Raw genomic sequence first — 15,719 nt, 5'->3', positions numbered from 1 at the left:
TGACCCGTTGTTGAGCTGTTGTTCAGCCGTTGTTCAGCCGTTGTTCAGCTGTTGTTGAGCTGTTGTTTACCTATTCAATTAACTATATATATATATATTGACTATTCAGAATAAGTTTTGTCAAATATCCAAAGTCTTTAATGGTGGTATATATGGTGTGGGCGCAAGGTACATTTATTACCATATAAATTTGTAAGATAAGCCGTGTACCACGTGCTTTTTTTTCATGTTTTGGCGGGTTGGCGGTTTCGTTGATATGGCGCACCGTCCTAGTAAGTCCATACAATCGTAGTATGAGCTTCGTATAGCTGGAAGCTTATGTAAGCCAAGGAGGCCCGGACGTACACTTTGATAAGTTTTTATATGCACCTGAGGCCCGAATTTAGGGATATGATTAGTGCGTAGGGCTGTTCAGACTTTCGAGGCTGTATAGGAGTTAAGGTTAACAGTATTAGGAAAACTTGAAAACATCTAGGCTGCTCATATCCTATCAGTTCAGGCGGAGTTAAAGACGCATATTCCTAAGGATTAGATGCCAAGAAACGAGCTTTGCTCGGTGAGCAAATATTTCTTTGCCAGTTGGCGCCTATCTAGACTTGGCTTTGCTTTCCAGCCTTACGTTCGCTTCCCTATAATTAATAGTCTTGCCTGTCTATTTCTCCTACGTAGAACTAGCACCGAACAAGGCTTTCCCACGTGAGGCTCTTCCGTACCAGGCAGCTCCGTGCTAACGGCTACAATATATTATATTGCAGGAGGCTCTGACAGCTTAGGAAGATGGGCTCTTTCCCCCCGTACCCGGCGGCCCCCCTCCGTATTAGATATCTGAAGGGCTGGGGGTAGCTTTAGCCGCCTGCGCCGCTCCGAGTTTGACCTCGGAGCTTAGGGATATCTGGATTTAGAACGCCATTACATAAGGGAGGCTGTGGTTATGCTTAAAACTTTTACTTGGTGGGGCGTAGGGAAGTTGAAGCAAACGGTAGTTATCCATGGATACTAGTAAACTAACCGTAGATAGGTTGGCGACTGTTGCCGTCCATGAAGTAGAAAAGGGTTGCCATTCACCAAGCATAGCTCTCAGGAAGAAGGAGTTCAACTACAAAGATCCCACGCGGCAAAGATGTACTGAAATAAGAGGGGCTTGTTTATATATAAGGTAGCCCTAGAGGTACCTAGGTAGATATCAGGAACAGAGCCGTGTCAAGTGTCGAGTAATAGGGTAAAGTACAATATAAATATATTTACCACAGCAGTCACCGCGTGTGCACAAATCCAGTTCCTGCCTGATGACTCTGAATTATTCTATCCTAACAGCGCTACCGCCATTGCAGAAAACTTTCTACTTATCCATTCACCACTTTATTCACCATGAGACCGCCTTCCGCTATCCTAGCCTTTGCTACACTCTTCAATTTATCCTCCCACGTTAATGAAGCTACTGCATTTGTCCTCCAAGGTAGAACCACTACAGTGAATAGTTCTCCCAAGCCTCACACATCTACAAACACAAACACAATAGCTGTACCTAGTATTACCAGTTCAGGTGAAAACCCCACAAAGGAAAACACAGAAAACACCCAAGATTCTTGCAGCTGTGCCATGACCGGCGACAACGTCTCTGCTGCCATGTTGGCAGCCAATCGCGAACTCGACGACTTCGGCCTAGTGCGCTCGAGCCGAGGAACGATACAGAATCCCGGAGCATTCGCAAACTTCGTGATTACCAAAAACAAAGACTGGGAGCAATATAGCATTGACCCGAAGGACGACACGAAGAGTCTCTACGGCAACAAGGCTGTTTACCAGTACCAGACGATCACGGTTCAGCCAGGATCCGGTGTCTTCAACACCATCTGGGTCGAGACCGAGAACCGCGGCTTGCCCGACCACGTAAACCGCCGCACGCTCACGAAGAACGGATGGACCGCCGCCGGGGGCGATCTCGGCAAGCTGATGATACTGGGGGACTCGAACATCATCAACCCGGCCGTCCGAAACTCCATCCACGACGCCCTCGCCGAGCACCCCCGGGGCAGAGACGCTGGGGATGGCCCCCAGAAGCTCGTCTTCCGGGAAGGCGACAAAGGCTGGGAGGAGCTCCGTAACAACCCCTTCATCGGCGGATACGAGAAAATGCTCCTCGAGGATGCCGCCGCATTCAAGAACGCCAGGATCGCTGCCATCACCGTGATCATTGACATCATCGAGCAGTATCACCTGCAAGTCTCGCTGACGCGCCAGAAGCACGAGGCCCCGTCCTCGTCCGACGACGAAGACGCCCCAGACGCAAAGAGACCGAACACCTCTGGCGGCACAAAAGCGACCAAGCGAAAGACTGCCCCTAAACGAAACAGGCGCAGTACTGCCCCTAAACGAACCAAGTCCAAACGAAGTCCGATTCCGGGACGTGATTCTTGAGGAAGTTTCACTATCATGCTAGGAACTTTGCGGCGGCCAATAGCAGCGGAGGTATCTTAGGATTAGGATAAATTTTGATGAATGAATGAAAAAAAAGATTGGTATGGATGGGTATTGTTTATATAGGGACCCAGTTAGGCCAAACGAGATGTGTCTACGAAGCAGGCTTCAGTGATGTAAGCCAGGTACTATACCCGGGAGTAAGAACTGATAATATGGAGGGGGGAAGACCGTAGGTACTTGAAACTCCAAGAAATGACAAAGTAAACACCTCCTTATGCGGTATACTTCAATGTTCAAGAGAGCCTCATGCTCAACTATTATGAGTACTTGTCCACGTATGGCTGTACTGTTATACTAGGTCCACTAGGTGCCTATCTACCTAGATACCTAGGTAGGTAGGTATGCCATGCTATAAAACATCGAGGTCTGATTGAATAATGCGGCGCACTGTAATCTAGTTACAGGTATTAGAAAGTAGTCTTGCGCCTTCGCGACATTTGCTCAATCTCGTAGGACAGATGATACCTTGACGTGTGTCTAGGTAAAACCGAGAAAGGGAAAATACATATCATCATCATCATGATTGTTATGGCTCAAAGATATTCTAGTGCGTCTTGCTCTATTGCGAGTTGCCAAATGTCCTCTTGGTCTAGCGCACACTGCGGAAACAGGTATTGGGGTTGGTATATCTCTTTACGTCCGGCACAACGATGAAGGACCGCGCCCTTCTCTACACCTTCCTGTACAAGCACATCTGCCATCGATTCCAGCTCGTAGAACTGTGCGACGGCCATCGCCCAATTTCCGGTCTCCGGGGTGTCCAACGTGGCACCGTATTGACGCAGCAAACGGAACATGGGCATATCCTCCTTGAAGACGGCTAATACAATGGGTGGAGGGCAGCCCTCGTTGCTTCTTGCCCCTGCCTCTAGGAGCATCTTGGCTATTGAAAGTCTTGAAAGTCGCACAGCGGACATAAGTGCGGTATCGACAACTGGAAAGCAGTTTGGATCTGCTCCATAATCGAGAAGCAGCTTGACCACATCCAGGTTTCCACCCCTCACACCTGCTAGCAGGGGCTCACACCCGTTCACTCCGTTCTTCAGAGTATTGTGGCTAAGCAAGATGCCTTGGCTGAGGAAATATCGTACCATATCCACATGGCCTGCGTCTGCTTTTTCTGTAAGTCGGGCCTGGGTACTTCCACGACCGCGGGGGTCGAATATCTTGCTCTTGGGTATGAACATGGAAGCGCCGCGCTTGTAGTTTTCTACGATTGGCGTGGAAGCTATTGCATCCCTTAGACATTCATATTCCGGGTATCCGCGGCAATCTTCACGCTCCCCTGCGGTCAAATCAATAGGCTTATTGTCGAGAGCGAAATCGAAAATGTCCTTGTGACCTAAAACGGCAGCGCGGCGGAGAGTACGTTGATGAAGGCTGGAATTCAGAGGCGCAGATTGTTGAAAATCCGGACTGGATGAAATGAGAAGGCGTAACATGGATAAGTCGCCCTTGAAGGTGGCTGCCCCGTAAGCGTCGCCAAAGACGTTACTGGTGACATGTGCCATCTTTTGCCAGCTACCTGGGCGGTTACCTTGACAGTTACCACACCGAGAGCCCTGCGAAATGAGCTTCTCAATATAAGATCTATCGCCAAGATACACGGCCGCGACAAAGAGATCTTTTCCTAGCTTTATGTCGTGGTATTTGGGAATTGGCGATATTGATACGTTGAACAGATTGTGGCCGAATTGTCGATACTCCTTATTGCCGAGAGCAAGATGACAGAGGGATTTGATACGAGCGTGAATGGTGGTCCGCTCCGTATCGCCGACCTGTTCAGAAATGGTCATCGCAACACGTCGAATGAAGCCGCGAAGCGAATTGGGCTCTTTCTCAACCCATACCTGGTAAGCCAGATACTCTAGGAGAAAGGCGCGCCAATCACTAAGGCGATATGAAGAGGTTTCATAACGGACGTCCAAATCGGAGTTGTCGAGAAGGCGAAGGCGGAAGATGACATTATCAACAAAGAATTTAAATTGGCCTATGAAAGTTAGTGAGCAGCGATGAAGTGCATATGAAGCTGGGGTTGGATAAACTAACGGCTAACAAGACGCAATCTCATGAATCGCTTCAGATCACGAGAATTTGCGAATTCTGCAAATATATGCTCGACGAGCTCTGGAGCGAAGCCGAAAAGGTTCATGATGACAGCCTTGGAATTGAAAAGAAAAAAAATGGTCTTGACCCTCCAAGGCTCTGTTAGATTCCTGGATACTAATGTAACCAGGAATGAAGCCTTTTCATTGATACCTATTTTTTCACTTAAGACCCTAGGTTAGGTACTTTGCAGGGTGAAGCTCAAATGAATGAATGCCCTTCAACGTTGATTGGAAGTGCTTCCTACTACCCAGGATTGGCAACTGGCCACTAAAATAGCACCCCCAAGGCTATTTTTAGCGTAAAATACTGCGAACACCGCCCCCTAATGCAACGGTCCTCTGCTAATGGATGGCCTATAAATCTCACAACTACTCAAATTACGGACTGCCAGGTGCTTAAAATTAGCATTCATCCATTATAAAACGTTAGGTAGTTAGATGCCTAAGGAAGGATCGAGCTTCCCAGCCTAGGTAGGTATGTACTCGTCAATTTACATACCTAACCGTAGTTCCCACCTACCTACAATGTACCTAGGTATAGGGCTACCTTAGGTATGTAGGATACCTAGGATATCTCATCTCATTCTTCTCCCATAACCACAACCTCGCGGTACGCCTGGAATATTTGAAGCACGAAGCCCTTTCAAATTGCCGCCGGACTAGCAACGCTCGTTTTTAATGCAGGAAACCCTTTCTATTTCTTACGAAAGGGCTTTCTTTCTTTGGTCTTGCACTTCCAATAGCCATCGCATCCAGCATAGAGGTTGCGCTCGCCACCGAAGATTCTAAATGTGGTCCCATGTCAAACCAACTCCTGAGAGTCAATAGGGGAGTCGTTCTTCACAAAGCTTAAGAACCCTTCGCAGATCTTAAGTACTAGGTACCTATACCACCTACGCCCGACCTGGATGTCTTCGTTTGCCAAGATATGGTCAAATGGGCAAACACCAGCCTGAGCTTGATATACGTATGTGGTAATCATGGAAGATTTGGCTGGGTATGCGTTTGTTACTGAACCTATGGATGTAGATTGCCTCCCCTCACAGACCCACCGACATAGAAAAGGGTTCCAATCCAACCAACAGTGTGGTCGCTAGATACGTTCCATACTAGAACAATAAGTGGTTGCTGTCCCGAGAATCAATGCCTTTCTCTCCTTAGTCACTTTCCCATACGCCTTTATAGCCTATGGGTTGCCGGCACATTTTGACTAAAGCTGCGCTATCGAACCTTCTCTCACTTACCTTCTTTCAAGCTGTACGACAGAGGGAGCTTTGATCTTTGGATGTGGGTTTGTGAGATCAAGGGACCATGCAGCCATGATAGTTTGCCAGCAGGCCAAATGCATATGTTGTGTTTGGTGGAGATAGGTGCAGGGTCGATGACACCGTTTATATTTCTCCTAGTTTTCTAACTATCTATTATGTGCTTAGATCGGCATTGCCAGAAGCGTTCGTCAGTCACGTGAAGGAAAAGGGGGGTGAAAGCAGACATGCTGATTACTGAACGAATAGGCTCAGAGATTCTACCATTCTCGAACTACTAACTAGGTACCTATCTAATACGGAGCTACCGAAGAAATGGAGTTTACTGAATACCTAGTGACTATCACGAGACTAGGTAGGACAAAGGAGATGGGAACATAACGACCTAAGTGTCTATTAGCGCGAAATTATGTCGCCCCCCTTAACAAGGTCAATGACGTCGGACTTCCGCGTATGATCATCATGAGCACCCCAAAGTATGTCACTAAAGTTTTATTTTAGGTTGAAAACAGAAGCTCAAATCAGAGTTAAGTACCTCAATGTCTTGTGAAAAGATGATCAGCACGTGTCGTTGTTGTACGGCAAGAAACTCATTCGTGGGTTTACATCGCTGAATATAAGGTATTATCAGATGAAAAAGAGAACAGGTTATTGATGACGGACTCGGTCATTTTATCAGACGACAGATCACAATAATATCATGACTCAGAACGGTAACACAACTCAAGATGGCCGTAAGCGAATTGTCGTGGTTGGTGCTGGCGCTGCTGGGTACGGGTCCTTGAATTGTTATTTAGCTCTGTTCTCTAATAAGCATAACACAGCATGTCTACGGCCTACCATCTATCACAACATCCCGAAAAGTTCAACGTAACACTTATAGATGCTGTCGATTATTGCGGTGGACAAGCGTTTTCCATCCCGCTTGAAAAGGAACGCCATGGGGCATCGTGGTGTAACCAGGGGGTCCAGGGCGGCTCCTATATCTTTCATCATACGGCAACTATGTTTCACCGGCAAGGGTACCACGCAGACCCTGTAAATCTTCAAGTCTCTTTCGGGAAAGACGACACATTCTGGTCTAATGTGTTTCCTACCAAGTTATTAGCTCAACACGAGAAAGAGATTAGACGCTTCCCAACAATGCTGAAGCTGATGCGCTGGTTCGAAGTGTTCTTCGCCTTACTTCCACTCAGGTTCGTATTCAAGATGTTTCGATTCTCGGAGGAATTCATCAACATCATTGCCCTACCTATGACGGCCTTATTTCTAGGAACCGGGAATGCCACCCCTGAAGTTCCGGCTATCATGTTCGAACGACTGTGTACTTCGCCTACATATGGAATGTGGTATGCGCCTGATAAAAGCACATTTGTCAACAATCTACCTCCGATGGTCGTCTTCCCCAACTTCTCGGAGTTTTACGATAGCTGGCGGAAGGATCTTGTCTCGCGCGGCGTCAACGTCCGCTTATCCACAGAACTCGTCGAGGTCGTTAGGAGGGGTAACAGTGGAGTGGTCGTCAGACTCAGGTCTTACACTCCTATGCCCAATAGACACATGCCTACTAACTGGAATCATGATGCCCCGGTTAATGAAGAAGTGTACGACGAGATTGTGATGTGTTGTCTTGCCGATACTGCAAAGAGGGTGTTAGGTCAAACGGTGACGTGGAAGGAGAAGAGGGTTCTTGGCTCAGCAAAGTTCAGCGATGATATAACCATCACTCATAACGACGCCGACTACATGAAGAAGCACTATGAGAACTTCTATCGGGAAGACTTGGCCGTGGCCAATATCAACGGTATCGATCAGACCTCGCGGCTCGAATTCGGGGCAAGGAACTTCCGGCCGATGTACTACATCAAGATGTATCCGGAAGATAAGTCGAAGCTCGAGATGTGCTTTGATACGACGAATTACCAAAGCCAGTTCCCTGAAAAGGTGCCTTTCGAGCAGCACATATTCCAGACCATCTTTCTCAACAAAGACCGTGACAGGAACCTGTGGACAGATGATGAGATTCGAGAGGACAAGGTTATTCGGAAGGACTGGTGGCATCAGCTTTGCCATAGCTACACGCACTATCTGTTTGTGATTCCCTGGATGATGTTCCTCCAAGGGAAAAGCCATACGCGTTACGCGGCTGCCTGGACTTTGGTCAACGCCCACGAAGTCGCCGTTATGTCGGGAATTGCGGCAGCCGTTGATCTCGGCGCCGAGTATCCCGAGGATCTCGAGAACGATTCATTTGCGTTCCTGTGTTTCCGGCTCTACTACCTTCTCTCGTACGGGAAGTGGTACCAGCGAAGATACACTAAGAAAAAGAGGGAGCCCACAACGCAGGCTGCCAAAGAGGGCAGGAGCTGGGAGACAGGGCTCTACGGAAGCGTATACCAGGGCCCCGGCGTGTCAAGAACGGAGCGTCAGACGTGGAAAGAGGAGCTGAAAAGGGGCCTTAGCACTCCGAACTTTGTCGACGGGAAACCCACTAGTAGCAGTCTGCGCTGAGGGCCAAATTTGTGGAGGCTCTATATCGAAATTAGAGATGGAGATGGAGTATCTGTATACTGAATTTCCGTAAACGTTCCAATGCATTCATCTCCAACTAAAAGTGTGGTTCAGACGTTGACACGGGATCCAACCCTCTGAACTGTCAGCTATACACGAGCCTCGAATATTTCCAATGTTCGGCGGAGAAAGCCGCACGAGGACTCTTGGAGAAGAAGTCGGTGCTACCTATACTAATAACAGAAACCGAAATCAGTCCATTGCAATCAATTTAATGGAATTAACACTTCAGAGTATACGCGGCAAAACGGAAAGTAGGCAGAGGTGGATATAGTTCCCATTGTTATACTTCGTATTGCTGTTCGAAATGGTTTAATGCGGTGGTGTTATACATGTTATACATTGGGTGTGCTAAGTAGGCACTAGGTATAGGCAGGTAAGTAGGTATGTAGGTAGTCGATTATACTCACCCCCATTCTCCTTTTTACAGTTTCCTTGATGATGGTCGGTGCGTTAGATAGTATTGGTTGTTATAGGGGGGTTGAAGCTGACAGCGGCTCTCGTCTACTTTATTCTGTGGGGCCAGATGTCCGAATATGAATTGGCAGGCGTCAGCTGAGGCTTAGCCCAGGCTTAGAAGAGCTTAGCCCAGCATTGATAGTTCAATGTTGATACCTCCAGCCTACATAGTAGTAAGTACATCCATTGTCTCCATTTCCATCCATCATCCATGCATATTCGTTCTTTTCCTTTGTCTCCGCAAATTAACGGCCGACAGTCGGGTCTCAGCTAATCACGGCGTTGATGAGTCTAACAATAACAAGTCTTTTGATGAGTGAGTCAAAATACCTACATGTATCCATATCCATTCAATTCCCAGGTAAGATATTTTTGGCTAGAAGAAACGTAGAAAATCAGATCCGGAACCAAAAACCAAAAACCAAAAACCAAAAACCAGAAACCAGAAACCGGGACCGGAACCAGAACCAGATATCAACCCAACATGGAGCCTTGTCATACAGTATCTTGTTCCTCCGAGAGGCATCCAATCACCATACGATCCATCCCGGCAGCCGACACTTACGCCTTGCGACACGCTGTGCTCTGGCCCAACAAACCTCTGTCTTACGTGCAGCTGCCCGACGACATCGCCGGTCAGCACTTCGGCGCTTTCATTTCTGCACCACGCCTTACCACCGTCGCCGAGAAAAGCAAAGACAGCGAAGACAGCGAAGACAACCACAATCACAGCCACAACACCACAGGATATAATAAAGACGCTAATTCCGAAGATCTTGTGAGCATCATATCGCTGTTTGTAAATGATGATGGTGATGATGATAGTGGCACGGCTCGCTTTCGCAAATTTGCCACCGCGCCGGCGTGGCAGGGGAGAGGCGTGGGTTCCGCCCTACTAAACTACACCATCGAGACAGCCGCTAGGAACGGTGCCACGAGTATCTGGTGCGACGCTCGCCAGAGCGCCCTGCCCTTTTACCAGCGGTTCGGGATGAGCGGTGAGGGCGAGGTCTTCTTCAAAGGCGAGCTTCCTTACCTTCGCATGTCTAGGGCCTTGCCCTAAACGAATTGCCGTCCTTTGGTTGTTTTCGGGGTTCCGCATAATTGACCTGGCCGGCAGGGGTGAGAGTGAGAGTTGTTAAACCATTTCCCTATTTCACCTCCTCTTTTGACAGAAAAAAAAACTGTGTCTCTACTGGGGGGGGAGGGGGGACCAAAAGGAAAGGAGTGGGATTAGACGCGCCCTTTTTTCCCACTCACAACTTGCAAGAGCCAATAAACCCACCAATATAACCTCGGAAGCCGATGATTGGGAGGACGCCGCCGCGGACAGCGCTATATGCGTACTGTGGCCCAGAACCGGTGATCCCCCGCATTTGCCTGTGGGCAACGGCTGGTACGGACCATCCCTAGTCGAGAGCAGACGAAGAATACCTACCTACCCTCGTAAGGCAGGAGTTCGACATTTAGTCCCTGTTTTTCCCAAGCCGTCAACCGCCGATGACGTATCCCGGCCAGCCACTCAATCTCAGTGTTAGTTATTAATTTGACCCTGGGCGACCACAGCATGATTCATTCTCGAATTCCCTTGGAGCCCAAGGTGACACAAGTACATACATTCTGAGTACGTTCTAGGTACGTCGAGAAAGGAGATGGGGGCCCATATCTATGTACATACATATGTATCACGTATCACACGTACACATGTACTGCGTACACGATGCGAATATTGCACGCCAATGGATCACGTGCATGATATAGGGTACAGGCTCAGGACGTCGGAGAACTCATCGAACGGCCATCGCATTGGCTTGGGTTGGCCGGGTTGGCCCAGCAATAGTTGATTGGGAAAAGGGGCGCTACTGCGATGCAAGCTGATGTGTTTTCTCATTTGAGCGCTGACTACAAGACACTGTGTGCAAGTGGAGGAGGACGCAGAGAGGCTCCTCTTTCTGTATGGCATAACAAGAGTTTAACAAATCCGGTATGAACGCTCTGCTAGACCCTCCACTTACGCAATGTTTTATGCAGCATTACCTATCGGAACAATGTTAATGAGAAAATCATAAGAGAACTGGAAATCGAATAATGCACGAAAGGTCTGTACCACCATTCTAGACCTTTAGACCTTGGAAAGAGTTGAGCTTGGATGGTCAACGATTGATGGTTGATGCTTGATGGACCCTAGATCTCGATGTGGCTGTTTATCACGTTTTGGAAATCCAAAACCTGTTCTTTGAACTGAACTCCAAATATGTAGTAATCCATCCCATACTTGGGATGTCTTACTATTGGAAGCATGAAAAAGAGGCATTAAAGATCATCGTCTCTTACTAGACAGCCTAAATTGAATATCGCCACTGACGACTTCAGGCCACTCAGTGTTTGTGTTTGTTTTTCTTTGGCTTTTGCTTTTCTGTTTTCACTACCTAGCCTACATACCTATGCATTTTTCACAATCGAGTCATTCATAATTAGCGAATAGTAAAAGCGAGGCAAAACACTGTGTACCCAGGCAGACCGAACGAATTTCATAGAATGACCCCCCAAGGCTCGTAAAAAGAAATCAATACACAACGCATTCGCTGTAGGCATCTGCCAGTATTGCTAATCGCTATTCTAAAAGAGCGCTCACTATACCAACGGGGGATTTTAAATCGGGCTATCAGGGTCCGTTAGGGTCCGTTGGGTGGTCGATCCTACGGATTGCCCACTGCGCGCTTGGTAGGAGCAAGCTTAGTCGCCCGCTTGACAACACAATTGACGACTCAATAAGGGATAGAATGGGGCGTGCCGTAGCCAAAATAGGCTCTCGACAGAAAGTCGTTGTGGCTCAACTGGCTCCGTTGTCCATCCAGCTGTCCAGTTGGTGTGAAAGTTTTTAAATTTGGGATGCAGGAAGGTGTCCAATCCCATTTATACGTATCAAATATATATAGGATATGTAGGTACGTATGTATGTATACCTACAATCATACATACCTGCCTACATATACATATACATATATGTACATGTAATGTAGGCTTGCGTTTGGGCCCCATATAGGTGTGACTGGTCTGAGGGATGCTGTGAGGCATATCTGGGACTGGCTCTTGAGGTTTTCGGTTAAAACGCACAGCCCTTTGGGCCCAGGCATCGGTCAGGACTGGGAAGAAATGGATGAAAATTGTAGGATAAACCCTATGTAGGGCATGTAGGGCAGAGGAGACCTAAGTACGTCATTAGCCAGCGAAGAATTGCTTACGATTTTTATTGTGTTTCTTCATGGGCATGGAGCATGGGAAGGTGACAGGCACTGGGGTGATAGAGACGCGGAGTGGTCAGTAATTTTAAGGAAGTTTAGGTACCTACTGGGGTGCTAGGGGTACCTAAGGTCGGTAGCCTTAGCAGGTGCCCAGCAGGTCAGGTAGGCAGTACTGTGTGTAGGTATTGTACATAGGTAGGGAAAGAAAAAAAAAGAAAAAAAAAAGGTTTTCTTGTGACTTGGCAAATGGTGGCAAATGCCCATAATGGGTAGGGGGGTGGGGTCACGCTCATTGGTCACCCTGAAAAGTTTGAACCAATCATCTTACACGAATGCATTCATGCCCAACTTTGCCAGCATTGGGCAGTTGAGCATCTGATCCAACCACTCTAAATTACATACTCACCAGGTACAAAGTTTGTAGAGATGTCTTAGACGCGGCTTAACGTTTGCATGGATCTATCTTGAATTCCATGTAACTTGAATGTAGTGTAGGTGCTAATTATGTAAGTCTTGGTACTTGGAACTACTGCCAGGCTTAGCCAGGCTACTACTACTAGGGAACGTTGCCTACCGTACCGTACCTACTTATCTGCCGGAACTACATACTCCAGCTTCACTGTTGGCACTAAAAAATTAAAACTGTAACTACTTCAACTTCTTGTGACTTTATTTCAAGTTTACGAGACCACCCCCCCTTTCTCTCCTCCCGTTGGGCATACGTTCCTTATAGTAATTGGGCGCCTCGCGGTGAGTCAGGTAGGACCTAGTATAGACTGGATGACCAGGACCACCAGGTACTGTGCTAAGTATGTTACTAAGTTAAGTATCCATATGTATGTATTGTACAACTACATCCATACATTCATCCATATTATCGTATGTAGTGTATTGTACAACAAATTCCCTTGCAGAAGTCAATGCAGACGGACCCGGGGATGGCATCCTGGTCAGCACGCGGGCTGCGCAGTGCCGCCCACTCCCATCTGAAAGCTGGAGCCCATCTGGAGCCCATCTGGAACCCATCTGGAGCCCCATCGCGAGCCAATCTGCACCATTCTGTCATACCCACACCCACCGTCGCTCAAATCCAGATTAACTCAAGTACCCGTCAGCCTTCCTTTTAGGTCTTTCTGGGTCTCCTGATTCTTACTTAGGAAAAAATCAACAAAAAGCCCTCTTCCTACTTGTTTGCCTCACCTTGTCTCATAAAAGATCGACTCAGACAACAAAACCCTCACCAAGCCCATCCCATTCCCATCGAAAGATGTTCCATTACCATAACCACAACACATCATCACCAATTCAGGCCCCTGTACTATCACCAACACTACTACAACTACCATCATCACTACTAACCTGGGCAAATATCTCCACCACCCTAATAACCAAACTAATCTATCAATTTCATCCAGAATACGACGAAGTGCGTATAAAGACTTAAAGACTTAAAAATGGACGTGAGAGCAAGCCGGCCCATGGATCGGGGCTTCGCTATGCCGGGCGGATTCCCGGCCTACCCTGATCAACGATCCCGGGAAAGATCCCGGCCCCCCACATCCAAAGATTCTGAAGCAGAAACATCACCTAGTCGGACGGCAACATCACAGTCCACTACGCCTCTCAGAGGTATCCTCAAGAACGCAACAGCACCGGCGCCACGGCCGATAGACCCCTTGGCAGCACGATTCTACAGAGTATCGAGGCCGGAGAACATGCAAATGCAAATGTACCCTGTCTCAGCACCTCAATCACCCACATATCCCTCCGACAGTGAGAGGTATAGCGGCTTCGATACCGATTCACAATCCGCCTCATCAGAACTCTCCGTCAACACACAGGCCACCAGTGTTTTGTCGGATTCCACCATCCCACCCAAACCAGCGAAGCCATCTACACAAGTAAAGCATGTACGCCGCCCATCTGTAACATCTACAAGCCGGGTAAGGACAAGGCCACGAAGCAAGGCACCTTCAGAGGTAACCAGCAGCAAGCCCCCTGTCCCGGAAAAGAAGAGGACGGTTCACATTCAATTCGTTCCCCAATCACAAATACAACCACAGCCACAGAACCCACCCAAGTCTCAAGAACTTCAGCTCGCTCGGAGGAAAGATGATGACCTCATGTACAAGATCGAGAAACTGGAGTCGGAAACTGATGTCCTCCGCAAGGACCGGAGCAGACTAAGCAGGGACCTAGACGACGTATCTGTGCAATTGAACACCAGGGGCGAAGAGAACAAGGAGATTGTGCGGGCTCTAACCTATGAGCGCAACACTAAAGAGCTTATCCTAAGAGACCTCGAGGAGCAGAGGCAGATGTCAGATGAGTTCCGAAGTAACTACCAATTACAGCAGGGCATGCTTCTAGATGTCGAGAGAGAGCGCGATAACCTTAGGCGTGACCACGAGAAGTTCGAGGAGCAGATTGCCAGGCTCGAGGAGGAGCTGGCGCGCCGAGACCACGAGCAAAGGGAGCAGGAGGATGCACTCAGGCGCGACATCGACAGCTTGGAATCCACCTCTGCGAACTTCGAAAGGCAAATCGGCTCTCGCACCAAGGAGGTCAAAGATCTCAGCACTGAAATCCGGGAACTCAACAAGGAGCTCAGAGACTTAGACATCGAGGTAAAGGAGCTTACTTCGGAGAGAGACTCTGCTCGAAAGGAGTACCATGGCCTTCAAGTCAAGTTGAAGGCCCTCGAATCTAGCCGAAAGCCTGCTGCGGAAGAGAAGGAAGCACTCCTCAAGGAGAAGGAGACGCTGCTGGGGCAGATCAAGGGGCTCCAGGGCGAGAAGAACTCTCTGCGGGAGCAAGTTAAGGACTTCGAGCAAGAGATTGAGTCGCTCCGCGCGCAAGTTACATTGCTCGAGGCCAGCCGACTAGCTCTCGAGAAGGATATGGCCTTGGAGAAGGCCAAGAAGGAAGGCCTTGAGAAGCAGCTTGAGGCTGCGCTCGCCGAGAAGCAAGAGCTGCAGGCCCAGCTCGACGCTGTCAAGATCGCCAGGGATGATCTTGCGCAGCAGCTTGAAACCACCAAGACGGATCTTGAGAAGCAACTCGAGACCACCAAGGATGAGCTCGGCAAGCAATTAGAAGCGACCAAAAACGAATTAGAGACGAAACTAGAATCCTCCAAGCAGGAGCTCGACAAGCAAAGCCTAGACTTCAAGGCCATACTCGACGACAAGCAGTCGCGGATTGATGGCCTAATCACCGAGGTGGCCGGGTCCCAGGACGCTAACATCGCCCTCGCAAGCCAACGCCTCGAGATTGACACACAACTCACCACTGTCAGGGTGAATCTCGTCACTGTCGAGACGGAGCTTAGCGAGGTCAGGGAGCGCAACAAGATGCTCGAGTCGGAGAAGGAGGCGCTGACAAGCCGCACCGCCGATCTCGAGAAAGTGAGCTCAGACCTCGAGAAGCTTCGCCAAGAACACGCAGGGCTCGAGGAGAAGTCGAAGGGACTTGAAGTCGACATCGGAAAGCAACAGGAAGCCGCCAAGGCGCTACGAGAGGAGAAGGAGAAGCTTGCCGCCCGCGCCAAGGAGCTTGAGGAGGGCGCAGGCCTCGAAAAGCTCAGCAAG

At 48.6% G+C, this 15,719-nt stretch overlaps 4 protein-coding genes across 4 annotated transcripts; 3 read left to right on the top strand and 1 right to left on the bottom strand.

Moving 5' to 3' along the window:
- Positions 1 to 1,320: 1,320 nt before the first annotated feature.
- Positions 1,321 to 2,418, top strand: GGS25DRAFT_531030 (uncharacterized protein; the record flags this gene model as incomplete). Its single annotated transcript, XM_049265452.1, has 1 exon — positions 1,321 to 2,418. The coding sequence occupies exon 1, from the start codon at positions 1,369 to 1,371 to the stop codon at positions 2,416 to 2,418; it is 1,050 nt and encodes a 349-aa protein (XP_049118039.1). The 5' UTR covers positions 1,321 to 1,368.
- On the bottom strand, positions 2,400 to 4,869 carry GGS25DRAFT_487292 (ankyrin repeat-containing domain protein). The gene is made up of 2 exons (XM_049260705.1): positions 4,531 to 4,869; positions 2,400 to 4,471 (listed from the first exon to the last, which is right to left on the bottom strand). Exons 1-2 carry the CDS (start codon positions 4,631 to 4,633, stop codon positions 3,015 to 3,017), a joined length of 1,560 nt encoding a protein of 519 aa, XP_049118038.1. The 5' UTR covers positions 4,634 to 4,869; the 3' UTR covers positions 2,400 to 3,014.
- Positions 4,870 to 6,554: 1,685 nt separating this feature from the next.
- On the top strand, positions 6,555 to 8,365 carry GGS25DRAFT_520869 (FAD/NAD(P)-binding domain-containing protein; the record flags this gene model as incomplete). Its single annotated transcript, XM_049263961.1, has 2 exons — positions 6,555 to 6,625; positions 6,679 to 8,365. The coding sequence occupies 2 exons, from the start codon at positions 6,555 to 6,557 to the stop codon at positions 8,363 to 8,365; spliced, it is 1,758 nt and encodes a 585-aa protein (XP_049118037.1).
- Positions 8,366 to 9,003: 638 nt separating this feature from the next.
- Positions 9,004 to 10,272, top strand: GGS25DRAFT_244494 (GCN5-like N-acetyltransferase). Its single transcript, XM_049257142.1, has 2 exons — positions 9,004 to 9,057; positions 9,175 to 10,272. The coding sequence occupies exon 2, from the start codon at positions 9,369 to 9,371 to the stop codon at positions 9,945 to 9,947; it is 579 nt and encodes a 192-aa protein (XP_049118036.1). The 5' UTR covers positions 9,004 to 9,057; positions 9,175 to 9,368; the 3' UTR covers positions 9,948 to 10,272.
- Positions 10,273 to 15,719: the final 5,447 nt, after the last annotated feature.

This window comes from Hypoxylon fragiforme, assembly GCF_022984875.1.
Source record: "Hypoxylon fragiforme strain CBS 206.31 chromosome Unknown GGS25scaffold_4, whole genome shotgun sequence".
Lineage (NCBI taxonomy): Eukaryota > Fungi > Ascomycota > Sordariomycetes > Xylariales > Hypoxylaceae > Hypoxylon > Hypoxylon fragiforme.
This window is presented reverse-complemented; position numbering and strand designations above follow the sequence as displayed.

Excerpts from the sequence above, each read along its gene's own strand:
- GGS25DRAFT_487292 (XM_049260705.1), bottom strand. The coding sequence starts at position 4,633 with ATGAACCTTTTCGGCTTCGCTCCAGAGCTCGTCGAGCATATATTTGCA. Across the intron at positions 4,472-4,530 it reads GAGATTGCGTCTTGTTAGCC|GCCAATTTAAATTCTTTGTT; the intron begins GTTAGTTTATCC and ends TAACTTTCATAG.
- GGS25DRAFT_244494 (XM_049257142.1), top strand. The coding sequence starts at position 9,369 with ATGGAGCCTTGTCATACAGTATCTTGTTCCTCCGAGAGGCATCCAATC.